The 13,647-nt window shown below is 38.9% G+C and overlaps 1 protein-coding gene across 15 annotated transcripts in view; it reads right to left on the bottom strand.

The window, feature by feature from the left end:
* The window catches only part of UTRN (utrophin), a 561,026-nt gene that overhangs the window by 117,015 nt on the left and 430,364 nt on the right, over positions 1 to 13,647 (bottom strand). For all 15 annotated transcript variants that reach the window (XM_025295004.3, XM_045161922.1, XM_044924139.2 and 12 more), the window contains one exon: positions 2,384 to 2,652. In XM_025295004.3, coding sequence (XP_025150789.3) covers positions 2,384 to 2,652 — 269 coding nt within the window. The remainder of the gene's footprint in view (positions 1 to 2,383; positions 2,653 to 13,647) is intronic.

The raw sequence follows: 13,647 nt of genomic DNA on the forward strand, positions 1-13,647 counted from the left end.
GAACTGTGGTGTTGGAGAAGATTTGTGAGAGTCCCTTGGACTGCAAGGAGATCCAACCAGTCCATCCTAAAGGAGATCAGTCCTGGGTGTTCGTTGGAGGGACTAATGTTGAAGCTGAAACTCCAATACTTTGGCCACCTGATGTGAAGAGCTGACTCATTGGAAAAGACCCTGATGCTGGGAAAGATTGAGGGCAGGTGGAGAGGATGAGATGGTTGGATGGTATCACCAACACAATGGACATGGGTTTGGGTGGACTCCGGGAGTTGGTGATGGACAGGGAGGCCTGGCGTGCTGCAGTTCATGGGGTCACAAAGAGTCGGCCACGACTGAGCGACTGAACTGAACAGTTACATGAAGAAGCCTACTTAATTCATGGTCCCTGGAAACATGTATATTTACCATGAAAGATGGCAAGATGGCAGACCCCAATACTTTTTAATAATAAATATTTTGTTTAAAATATAATATGTAACCTTTAAAGATTCAAATTCAAATAGTCAATCAAAACTGAGCTTAAAGACAATATTATCAATGAGGTCTCTACAATGAAAGAGAAGAGCAAGAAAGTAATCATGAAACCCCACCATTTTCTAGCTGTGTGGGCATGAAGCAATATCTATAGTTTTATCATTTGTAAAATAATAATACTTAGCTTGCTGGGTTGGTGTGGGAGTTAAAAGGATACCAACGCAAACTGGCTAAAGAACAGTTGTTGGCATGTACTAAGCATCAATAAATGCTATTATTATTCCTATGTCTATACACAAATATATATCTACTTATGCAATTTGCCTGAGTAGGATTCAGTTAATTTCCTAGACCTTTATTCTATTTCCTATTCAGCCACACGCAAAGCAAAAAGGAAACTATTATCTAATGTCTGTGCACAAAAGATGTATATCTTTTGCAATAAAAATCCCATTCACAATACTGATATTGTCAGTCTGATTTGTCATCCATTTATTCTTTGTTTCGTGACTACCTACTATATAGTTCACTGCATGCTAAGCTGCTTTTGCCATGTCTGACTCTTTGGGACCCTATGGACTGTAGCCCTCCAGGCTCCTCTGTCCATTGGATTTTCCAGGCAAGAATACTGGAGTGGGTTGCCATTTCCTCCTCCAGGGGATCTTCCTGACCCAGGGATCGGACCCCTGAGCCTCCTACATTGACAGGCAGGTTCTTTATCACTAGCTTCACCTAGGAAACCCATATAGTGTACTATGCTATTACAAACCTCAATGGCTTCCCTGGTGGCTCAAATGTTAAAGAATCTGCCTGCAATGCAGGAGACCTGGGTTCAATCCCTGGGTTGGGAAGACCCCCTGAAGACGAGAATAGCAGCTCACTTCAGTATTCTTTCCTGGAGAATTTCATGGACAGAAGAGCCTGGTAGGCTACAGTCCATGCGATCACAAAGAGTCAGACACGACTGAGAGACGAAGACTTTTACTTTTTCACAAATCCCAATACATTCTAAATCTGTTTATTTGTGTCTTTTACTGCCTAAATTCCACTAATCTCTTTTCTGGATATGTTCTAGAATATAAGAGCCAAAGGGAATCTAGACCAGAAGTCTAACATCCTTAACTCTGGGCAATTATATACTGAGACAATAAGATATAATTAGTAAAGAATGCCCAGTAAAACAGTACACTTTTGATTAAACCTCTAAATCCAACCACCCATTTAAAAAGCAACCTGCCAGACTACCTCATGTGGATGCCATTCTGTAAGAGCCAGGTTGTGAAAAACACTATAAAGGAAACAATTCAGTTTCTTCAACAAATACCTTGCAGAGAAAATAAAAGATAGAGGGGACATCTGGAGATTAAAAGGGCTTTAAAGTATTCTTACAAAAACAGATAAAACTAAATCTATACTGATTAGGGATTCACAGCTGGGTGAAAATGTATAACACAAAATAAAAGTCAAGTATTGTAAAAGTCACCTTTGTTGCTGTTTTGGTGGGGAGGGGAGTTCTGATGGTGAGGGGCATATGGAAAACATCTGTTGTATCTAGAAAAGTTCTATATCCTGATTTTGGTGGATGTTGTCACAGTGTTGGCCTTATAACAATCCTTTGTAACAATTTATATAATGTATGTGGCTCTCCTTATTTGTGTTATATTTAACAATAAAGTGAAGTCGCTCAGTCCTGTCTGACTCTTCCTGACCTCATGGACTGTAGCCTGCCAGGCTCCTCTGTCCACAGGGATTCTCCAAGCAAGAATACTGGAGTGGGTTGCCATTTCCTTCTCTAGGGGATCTTCCTGACCCAGAGATCAAACTTGAGTCTCCTGTATTGCAGACTCTTTACCCTCTGAGCCACCAGGGAAAGGATTTCTTAAAACCCTTTATCTGAGGCAGGGATGCTGACCATGGTTTTCTCAATGTGGTCCTGAAGTGAGTCAATGAGCAAGTCTCCCACGGGCTTCCAGCCATTCCGCACAGCCTCTGCCTCCTTCAGGTCAGCATCCAAGTCATCCATCGCTCCCTGCAGGTCTCTGAGCTTTTCCAACGCCTTGTCCACTTGCTTTTGCCAACTGCTAGTAACAGCATTTAGAGTTTCCCACTTCTCTTTGACTTCAGAAGACTGCTTTCGCATGGCTTTGGCAATCTTTTGGGCTTTCTCCTCAGGAGTCAATTCTGTAATTTAGAAAAAAAAAAAAAAAAAAAGAATATTTGGATGACTGGTCAACTCTACTTTCTTATAGTCAAGTGTAAATACCACCTTTCAAAGGATAGCACCTAAGCTACATTAGCCAGAGTAAGAAAAACTGTCTCCATACGGCTTCTACTTATCCCTGCTCTTCTTCAAAATAGACAAGAGCCACTCAGGGTAATAAGCAGCCCAGTGGTTTTGGTGACTTTTGAATTTTAATATATTTGCAAACCTTGAAATGTAGCAACTCAAGAAATAAAGCAATTTTTCTTTAATACAAATTTAGTGAAGTAAAATCCAAAGACAGCTTTTTGTTAGTTTTTCATTGTTCTCTAGAGAAATGGGAAAGATAATTGGGAGAGAAACAGCTTTAAGTCATGAGGGAAACTTTGAGAAAATAAGATTAATTTATCATGTTATCAAAAAAAAATGCAACTGACATATCAAATAACATATAACAAATATAAATAACATATCATAGATACTTCATCATCACTGAATCTGTTTGGCAGTTAGTTCATCTTTAATACAGGTCATTCTCTGTAGCCTAGAAGTATAACACATCCACACATACTTCAACAAAAAAAACAGCAAGACTTCAAGGACCACCCTAAATATTTAATAGACCAACAGATCTCGGGCTTCCTCAAGTGGTAAAGAACCCACCTGCCAATGCAGGAGACAAAAGAGAAGCAGATTTGATCCCTGGGTTGGGAATATCCCCTAGAGGCGGACACATCAACCCACTCCAGTATTCTTGCCTGGAGAATCCCTCGGACAGAGGAGCCTGGTGGGCTACAGTCCCTGGAGTTGCAAAGAGTCAGACTAAAGCGACTTAGCATTATCATCAACGGGACTTGCAGAATTTCTGAAATAAAGTAGACTTTTCATACAGGAAAGGGCAGACATAATGCAAGATGCTGCCACAGGACAGGGGTGGTAAGAGTCCAGAAGACAAGCAAAGGAAATAGAAATCAAAGTCAGGTTGAAAGCCAAGAGTCAGAAACAGCGATGAGAAGCTGCAAGACAAGGACAGGGGAACTTGATGGTCGTAGAACAGACACTCTTGAAGCAGGTAGAGATCTCCATCTAAACACTCCTGAGCCTCACTACCCTTAACTCCCCAGGATGCCTCCTTTCCCTTCTAGCAGCTGGTTTGATGGTTCTCATGCCTGTCCCCTGGAAACAGAGAGGCCAGTCAGAATCAAGGTAAATAAACTGTATATTACTTTAGGATAGAAGTGCATATTCTTCTTTGTGATAACATCCCATCTTTTAGTATCAATCACATTAGCGACATCCACTTCACCTCAAAACATGCCACACCACTCATAAAATGCACTGAAGTTCATCAAAACTTCTGATAAGATGCACCGAAGCAAGCCCTTCTAAACTGTAACTTTTCTATGCAACACACATCTGTCTGACTGTCTTTATTTAAATATTATTTAAAAGTTGAGACAAAACAGACAGAACATTTAATTTTATCTAAGTTTCCAGAAGAGCCAGTTCACTGGGAAAGACCCTGATGCTGGCAAAGACTGAGGGCAAGAGGAGAAGGCAGTGACAGAGGATAAGATGGTTGGATGGCATCACTGACTCAATGGACATGAGTTTGAGCAAACTCAGGGAGATCGTGAAAGAGGGGGAACCCTGGTGTGCTGCAGATCATGGGGTCGCAGAGAGTCAGACACAACTTGTGTCGTGAACAACCACCACAACCAGCTTCCAGAAATTTCTAGACCTCAGTGTTTAAATGCAAACAGCTATAATAAATCTCCAGGAATGACACAGATAATGAAGAGCTTAGAAACCCAAGAACTTCGAGTGTGCTGCTGAAGGATATGAGGCTACACAGAAACATGACCAATCCCTTGGCAGATGAATTGATTATAAGAAGAGACAATGTTATGATAGACAAATTGAGTATACTAGTAAAAAATAAATAAGGAAAATAAGTGAATTAGAGCCCAGCTTTAAGGACTGCTTAGAATTAGATACACAATCCAGTACAATGGTGAGGGGAGGGAGTTAAGAATCCTGGAGAAAAAAATGTTCAATCTTGTTACAGGTCAGGGTTTCAAGAATCTTGATTAAAAAAAAAAAACAAAAAAAACTTGGTGAGGATAGGTACATCATTAAAAAGGCAACTTTATTTAAATCCTTAAACCTTCAAGATTTTTTACAAATCAAAAAATGTTATATCAATGCTATTCGTATTTTATATAAATATAACATGCTATGTGTAAGAGAAAAAAAATCATTCTTAGCCTGGTAAGAAAGGGAGTCAATAATTTTTATGATGGCAACAGCTGTACTTGTTAATAAATCACTTGAATTTTTTGAAAGATATATTTTAAACACTCTTGCTTTATTGACTTTTGTAAAAAACATAATACAGTGCCAATTTCAGAAGAGACAACTTAATTATGATTATTTTCTCTAGATAAAGTAAAAACTGCTTCTAAGTCAGTCACTGAATAACCTGGTAGGGAGGCACACAGCTTCTTCGTCCTGTGACAAAACAACCAACTCTGGCTGTGACTTTTTGTCTTCATTTAACGTAAAGTCTTTTTATTGAGCAGTCCTTCTGTGGTATTTATAATAAAATCCCCACTCAAGCAGCTACTCAAAAGAAAAGTTCTACGTTCAATTCACCATCTGTTTGCCAGAAAGAAAGCATATTAACTAATCACAGAATCAGAATAAAAGTGCCTCCTGTTGCAGCAATAATCTCAGTTTAATATATACTTTAAACCAAGAACAGAGCAAAGTACAAAGCCAAACAATAACCTTCCAGAACTTTTGTAAAATGGGTAATAAGAAGCAACATGTGAAATCCCAATTTATGACAATTTGTGCTAAGAAAATAGAATAAATCAAATCAAAACAGAAAGAAAGCATAAAAGATGAAAATAATAAAGGGATATCCAGACTTAAAAAAAAAAAACAAACACACACCTCCTGTTACTTGAAAATCAAAGGACAAAGTTCGCTTCAAATTTTCCAAATAGATACTTTGCAGTAAATTTCAAGACCCTCATGCAAGAGTGGAGAATCTCTTTGACCAGTGGTTTGGAATTCTGGTAACATACTAGAAACCTCCAGGAAAGAGTCTGTCTGTTTACTTGTTTGTTTTTAAATGCTGATCCCCAAGATTCTGGCTTAGTTGGTCAAGGGTGAAGGGAGGCATGGATATATTTTAAAAAGCTCCCCAAGTAACAGTAATTGTTGCCAGGATGGAGCAGCGTCAGTGTATTGGATTATAAATTGATTTCTCTGGTCACTGCTGCTGGACAGAGTGTTTCCACCCCATTGAGCTGTTGTGTCATTCCCATGCAGAGCAAGGCATTAACTATTGAAGGTGGGAAAGCAAATGAAGGTTGTTGATAAGAGGGGAATCTAATTTGCATTTGAAAAGGCAGTAATAGAGGCTAATAGACAGAGGAAACAGTAGGATAAAACCAAGTAAATTTAGCGACAATCCACAGACCAGAAGCACTTTTCCTAGGTCACTTTCCTACTCCCTGGTGTGTGTATGTGTATGTTTTTGAGAGGGAATACTTTGCTTCACTCTCCATTCTCCCATTCTTCTCCCTTTAAGCCTTCCTATTTATCTCTGAGGATGGGACTGTATTTAATTTTATATTTATAATTATATTATAGGCTCAAAAGGAAAGAAACTGCCTACAATGCAGGAGACCCGCATTTCATCCCTGGGTTGGGAAGATTCCCTGAAGAAGGGAATGGCATCCCACTCCAGCGTTCTTGCCTGGAGAATTCCATGGACAGGGGAGCCTGGCGGGCTACAGTCCAAAGAGTCAGACTCAATTGAGCAACCAACACTTTTACTTTATCATTATATATAGTATAATGTGTTATACAGTATTATAAATATTAACATATTTACTTTATATTTATATAATTAAAATAGAAATTAATTTATCGTGTTACAAAACATTTAATAAAGAGTAGATAACTATTTTTTAGGAAGGAGAAACAAGAGAAAGAGCAGAGAAAGGAATGACCAACCCTGAAGCTTTCTGTCAGGTCCAGTGACCTTTATTCTTCAAATATGCAAATTAATTGGATGGCACTTACACCCCTCTCTTTCTACCCTATATTCTAGCTTCACTGGATACAGATGGAAAACAAACCTGGACCGGAAGCAGGGACTTAGACTTGCAATCAGCACTGCTCCCATGCTGCCCTTGGCTCCCCGGTGAGCTAGATGACCTGCTTTATCAGTGGGAGCTCTATGTTCTCATGCTGGGAAAAGATTTTACACAGGGCCCCTTTTACCTCTAAAATTCAATTATATAAGAAAAACAAAGCCACTGTGTGTCTCAAAGAAGTCTCACATTAGAGGTAAAAATATTTTTATCCCCTCTTTTGTGTACTTATAAATTTTTTTTACATTTAAAAACATTGAAATATATGTTCCCCCTATGAGATACCATAGAAACCTGTAGAAATTAGAATCAGTTCAGTTATTTTAAATAAAGATTTCCCACATTTGTCATATTTTCTTTCTCAGTTTTGGAATTAACACATAATCTCCATAGTGACTTTTTATTCTTAGATTCTAAAGCTTTATGTCATGCATGTTTGTTTCTGCTCATCTTGGTTTCACAGCATTTGGTCTAGAGACTAGTATGTCTTCAATATATATATATTTACTGAATTGAAATTTTCAATTTTCTGAATGGAATTTTCAAGTTTACTCTTTATTGAGAATATTCAACTTCATAATTTTAAATGGAAATCTTTCCACTTATTTTTTTCTTCCTTCACCCTAAACCCATTAAAGCACTTCCATTAATTGTTATCATTTTTTTACTGTGAAAGAGAAGGATAAAGCTTATGTAGTCATTTAAAGTATGGTAATTTCATCTCATTTGTACTGTTTGCTGATTTTTTGCATGTATCTATAATCTTCTTATATTTCATCAAGAGATAAAGAGGACATGTTAAGACAAACAAGTAGAGGACAAAAATTCTCCAGAGTAGCCTTTTCACCCCATGGACAATTTGGTGCAAGGAAGGATTAGTTTGTATGCCAATTCAATGCTAACTAGTTATGTTTATAGCATAGATATATTCCTTACCTCTTTGAACTTCAGTTAATATCTATAAGGCTACTGACACATGCCTGACAGAAAAGCTTCAGGAAGGTTAATTTCTTTCTTTTTTAAAATGATTTTGTTACTACGTCTGGGAGGTTTAGCTATCTCTAGAGATTTTTCACATAAGCAAACTAAGCTGATTAGCCAACAAGAATTCACAGGGAAAAAAAACAAAGCTTCCTCATATATCTAGAGACTAGACTTCACTCTGTCTCCCTCTTTAGCCCCATTCTGTTTCTCTGTCTCCTTCATAACCAGAAGATGTTTCTGATTAAGATAATGGAAAATACGTTCTTCTCAAAGTTTCTGATTACATGATTAAGATCAATTTAATCTCTCTGAAATGATCAGTGTTGAAGACGACCCTGCCCGTTTCCTTTTCTGCATGAAGCTTGGTGACAACAGTTCGTTAGGAACCAGATTACAAGTGCATCAAGTGCCAGCATCTGATTACTGTCATATTTCTCATTATATTCATCTAATGCATTATAAGGATGACAATAGTAAGACGATACCCAGAGCAGATTAACCTGATAATGTATAGCCTAAGTCTTTCAGTAGGTTTATGATAAACATGATAAGGATCCATCATGCTGCCAAGGAATTTGTCAAATCCTTAAGAGAAAGAAGACAGTGAACAGAAACATTTAGGTCAAGAACTCTACAGTAAAGAGATTTAGGGAAAATCTTTCACAAATACCAAAATACAAGCTATGAATGAGAGTCAGGGGTGGAGGTGGGGTGGATGGAGAGAATAGGAACAGAGACCACAGGGTGGAGAGGGATAAACAGCACTTCAGAGCAGAAATCAATGAAGGTAGAGCTAGAGTCTGAATACTTCAATGTGCCACCCTTCTCTCAAAGTGGGCCAAAGCAAATAAACCTAGCATAGGGCTAAGGATGAAAAATGAAGAGACCATTAAGGTTAACTGCCAAGGAAAAAGGTAGAAATAGCAGAATGGCCCTGGAACAGATCTAGCTAAGACATTTGAGACCCAGCTTTCAATGTTCTGTAATGGAATATTCCCTGAATTTCCTCATACCAATGGCAATTTTATAATTTATTCAAGTCAGTTTTGAGTGCTAGACAGCTATAAACAGGTCACTGGAAACAGGGGAGTGGTCCTGAGAGGTGGAGAAGAGAAGCTGGGACTGTAAGTTCCAGGAAGGCAAAGATGTGTTTTGTTTACTGCTATCTCCCCAGCATCTAGAACACGACCTGGCACAAGGTGGGCTTTCAATAAGTACTGGTCAAGGAAATAAAAAGATGTATGTACAATATTTCTTTGTTTTGGAAAAAATCCACTTTTAAGATCAGAGGACAGGAATCTTCCATTAGAAGTCTTTCATTTGTTGCCACACTGCTTCCCATCTCTCCCCAGGCTGCTTCCCTGAGGAACATAGCAGCTAATGACCCATCAACTTACAAAGCAGTCCCAGGCTTTCTATTCAAGCTTAGCGCTTCTCACTAAAGAAGTTAAGCATGTCCTAAGTTTACGTACTGTCAAAATGAGAAGTTTAAAGTGGAGAATTTACTCCTTGGCTAGGATTACATTTTTTAAAAGATAGTAAAGCCTCCAATTCACTCTTGAGGACACCAGCTTTCAAGATGAGCAGCAACAACATCAGGAAGAAAAAAACACACTGCACTGAAAGCATTGTCTCCTCCTAGTCTTTATGTTTAAATCAGAGGGTGACACCCCAGATGTTAATTTCAATAAAATACATACACGTAAATTACTGTCATCTTTTTTTATGAGGCACATGTGATTTATGTATAGCCATAATGGTGATGAAAGACCATAACAGATGGTAAACAATTAATTTAAAATGCTATGTCCATCAAACTAACCTTTGTTCTCATATAAATCTTCATCAAGAATTTGATAGATTTAAATTGAATTTCAACAAAGGTTCGTCTAGTCAAGGCTATGGTTTTTCCTGTGGTCATGTATGGATGTGAGAGTTGGACTGTGAAGAAGGCAGAGTGCCAAAGAATTGATGCTTTTGAACAGTGGTGTTGGAGAAGACTCTTGAGAGTCCCTTGGACTGCAAGGAGATCCAACCAGTCCATTGTGAAGGAGATCAGCCCTGGGATTTCTTTGGAAGGAATGATGCTGAAGCTGAAATTCCAGTACTTTGGCCACCTCATGCGAAGAGTTGACTCATTGGAAAAGACTCTGATGCTGGGAGGGATTGGGGGCAGGAGGAGAAGGGGACGACAGAGGATGAGATGGTTGGATGGCATCACTGACTCGATGGACGTGAGTCTCAGTGAACTCCGGGAGTTAGTGATGGATAGGGAGGCCTGGCGTGCTGCGATTCATGGGGTCACAAAGAGTCGGACACGACTGAGCGACTGATCTGATCTGATCTTATGATGGTATTCATTAGCATGCAAAAAAGTTTTTGAAATTTTTATCCAGTCAATAGGGCTACTCAACTAGTTTGTTATACTTTAGGCAAGTTGAAGAGTGGATTCGGTACAACCATCCATACATTATGGAACCTTAAAATGGGAAGATCATGTTGCTGCTCTGTAGTTAACACTGAAAATGGAAGTAACATTATATGTTTCTGTGCTTTTTCATGCATGACAACTTTAATAATCTAATTTGGACTTAAGAAGCTAATTAAATTATTGCCTTGGTCTATAGACCTGAAAGCAATTATTTATCCTTCAAGTTTTTATATGAAAATTAAAAAGACAAAGTTTAATATTGCCTAAACACCCTCTCCCTTGGTGCTAGGAAATCAGTGAACTGGTACATCATTTTAATAAGCAGCCTAATAGTTCAGTAAAGGAAAAGTAAGAATGAAGGTAAAAGCATATTAACTGTTGTACTAATTTTTTATAAGTAGACAAATATAGCTAAGATAGTTTGCTATGATGGTTAAAACCAACAAGGGATGTGACAAGCCTGAGTTGGCATTTCGGATGTGACAGTATGCATCCAAATATCACAAAGTCTCAGTTTCCTCATCTGTCAAATGGGTAGTAAAGTATTTAGACCTCAAAGAGTTGCGATGAGAATTTCAGGAAACAGTCCCTGGCACGTTTATAACTTATTCAAGGATAAATGTTGGTTTGTGGTGAACACTCATGTGGACTAACATTTTTCTCTTCTTCCTTCCTTTCTGGGCATTGATTCCTCTTCCATCTGACATGATGCTTATAAAGCAGAGGGTGGGGGGCGGGGTCTGCCAATCCCACAAGACCCAAGCTCCATGTTTCTCAAGCTAAGTCAGTTGCTGCTCTCTCTTGAAACGTGCTAGATCTAAAGAAGGGCTTTCCCTCCCTGATATGTGATTGTGAGGTACAAGGTCATAGGAAAGCAAAGAAAATGAAAACCTGTGGAGAGAGGTAGAAAGGGCCAGCTGTGTGCTTGGTTCCTGTGATCAGCTGTGTCCTTGTGTTCAACGTAATTTTGTTATGGGGTTTAATATTGATAAATTACCCCCTGTGTCTATGCTTATGGAAGCTGGGTGTCTGTCACTTACAATGAGTGAGGTTCTAACTAATAAACTTGTTATTAGGAAAACAAAAAATTCCCTGGGGAAAAACACCCATGAGTTTTACTGCCTCATTACTTAGGTTATGTATAATTTGGTCTCATTTTATGAGACGCAAGGAAATAATTACTGCCACCATTTTTATGTGATCTTATGTTATACTGAGAATCAATATAAGAGTTATTTCTAAAGTCTATGATAATTTCACCTTTTCACTCATTTAACGGTCATGAAATTTTATGTGTACAAGTTTGCTAATACTGGCACAAAATGGACTGACATAGTGGACTGAAAAATGTCATTTATTATTTCTTTGTTATATCACAAAATATATGAGATTTCACAGAGGTGAAAAATACTAATTGGCTTTCTAAAATAATATGAAGCATTTAATAATTAAAAGAAAATAGCATATTCTGAGTTAAAATATTAAACATTACTAAATATACACACAGTTATTAAAGGTCAAAGAGGAAAAACACTAATCCATACATACTTTTCATCTGAAAAGTTTTTTATGAGCCATGAATTCCTGGTGGCTCAGATGGTAAAGAGTCCACCTGCAATGTGGGAGACCTGGGTTCGATCCCTGCATTGGGAAGATACCCTGGAGAAGGGAACGGCTTCCCACTCCAGTATTCTGGCCTGGAGAATTCCATGGACTGTATACTCCTGCTACTGCTAAGTCACTTCAGTCGTGTCCAACTCTGCGCGACCCCATAGATGGCAGCCCACCAGGCTCCCCCGTCCCTGGGATTCTCCAGGCAAGAACACTGGAGTGGGTTGCCATTTCCTTCTTCAATGCATAAAAGTGAAAAGTGAAAGTGAAGTCGCTCAGTCATGTCTGACTCTTAGCGACCCCATGGACTGCACTATATATACTATATACTATATAATGTTTTATTTTTTATTCTATCATTTAAATGAAACACCAGGCTGAAAAAGAAACAATGTTCAAACAGCCTTCAGTAAAATAACAGTTGTAGTAATAGTAATGTCTTGACGGGAATAAATTTTAAAGAAGACTCAAAGGGAAATTTATGAGCAAAATAATGCAATCTTTTTTTTGTCTTAAAATCAGAACCTGAGTAGAGGAAAACAGCTTTTCCACACCCACATTGACAATCATTGTATAATTTTCTGAACACTTTTAGAGGTGAACTATACTGTTAAAGTGTTAACTGTTTTGTTTAATAATTGCTACCATAGCTTCAATTCATAAAATATGTATGTGTGTGTGGGTGTGTGTGCGCACCTGCCTGCATCTGTGTGTGGGTAGAGAGGGGGATGCAGACATGACTCTAATTCCATGTGCAATTTTGACTTTTAACCTGAACTCTACATAACAGATAGGTGAGAAGGTATGTATATTCCCTGACTACCTCAAGAGGTGTAGGGGCAGGAGTAGGCTAAAGCCCCACAGCTGTCCTGCCCGTCTACTTTCACTATGCAGCTGTGTGGTTTTCAAAGGAGTTCACATCTGGGACTGACAACCACAAAGGAGGTTGGGTGAACAAGCAAGAAGCCAAGAAACATTTGCGCAGGCTTAAGAGTCTCTAGCGGAGAAGGCAATGGCACCCCACTCCAGTACTCTTGCCTAGAAAATCCCATGGATGGAGGAGCCTGGTAGGCTGTAGTCCATGGGGTCGCTAAGAGTTGGACACAACTGAGCGACTTCCCTTTCACGATTCACTTTCATGCATTGGAGAAGGAAATGGCAACCCACTCCAGTGTTCTTGCCTGGAGAATCTCAGGGACGGGGGAGCCTGGTGGGCTTCCGTCTATGGGGTCGCAGAGTTGGACACAACTGAAGCGATAGCAGCAGCAACTTAGCAGAAGCAAGAGGCTCTAGACAGTAAAAGTCAGGAAAGACCTAGGAGGTCAGTGGCCAGTGAGCAGAGGGAAAGAGAAAGGAGAGGAGAATGAAGGGATGAGTTGAACACAAGCCCCCAAACCCAAGGTTAAGGAAGGTTACCAACACACAAGGTTGGTTCTGTTCTTTGATCTACTCCATATTAGCTGATGACCTTGGTCAGCGCCACAGTATTTTCTTGGCTTTGTGTTTTAACTTAATTTTTTTTTAAAAAGGCATGCTATACAATCTGCTCAATTCATTAGGCCAAATACAAAAGTGGTTTGAAGAGTACACATAGTAAGACCAGTATGAATGATGATGAAATGTTTGCTGTTTCATTGTTCTACTTTTTAACAGATATAAACCAGGTGGTTAAAACCAAATAAAAAACAATTTAGTCAGTCATGTCTGACTCTTTGCGACCCCATGGACTGCAGCATGCCAGGCCTCCCTGAGGAGGGAGTTTACCCAAACTCATGTCCATT

Source organism: Bubalus bubalis, chromosome 10 (genome assembly GCF_019923935.1).
Source record: "Bubalus bubalis isolate 160015118507 breed Murrah chromosome 10, NDDB_SH_1, whole genome shotgun sequence".
NCBI classification, from domain to species: Eukaryota; Metazoa; Chordata; class Mammalia; order Artiodactyla; family Bovidae; genus Bubalus; species Bubalus bubalis.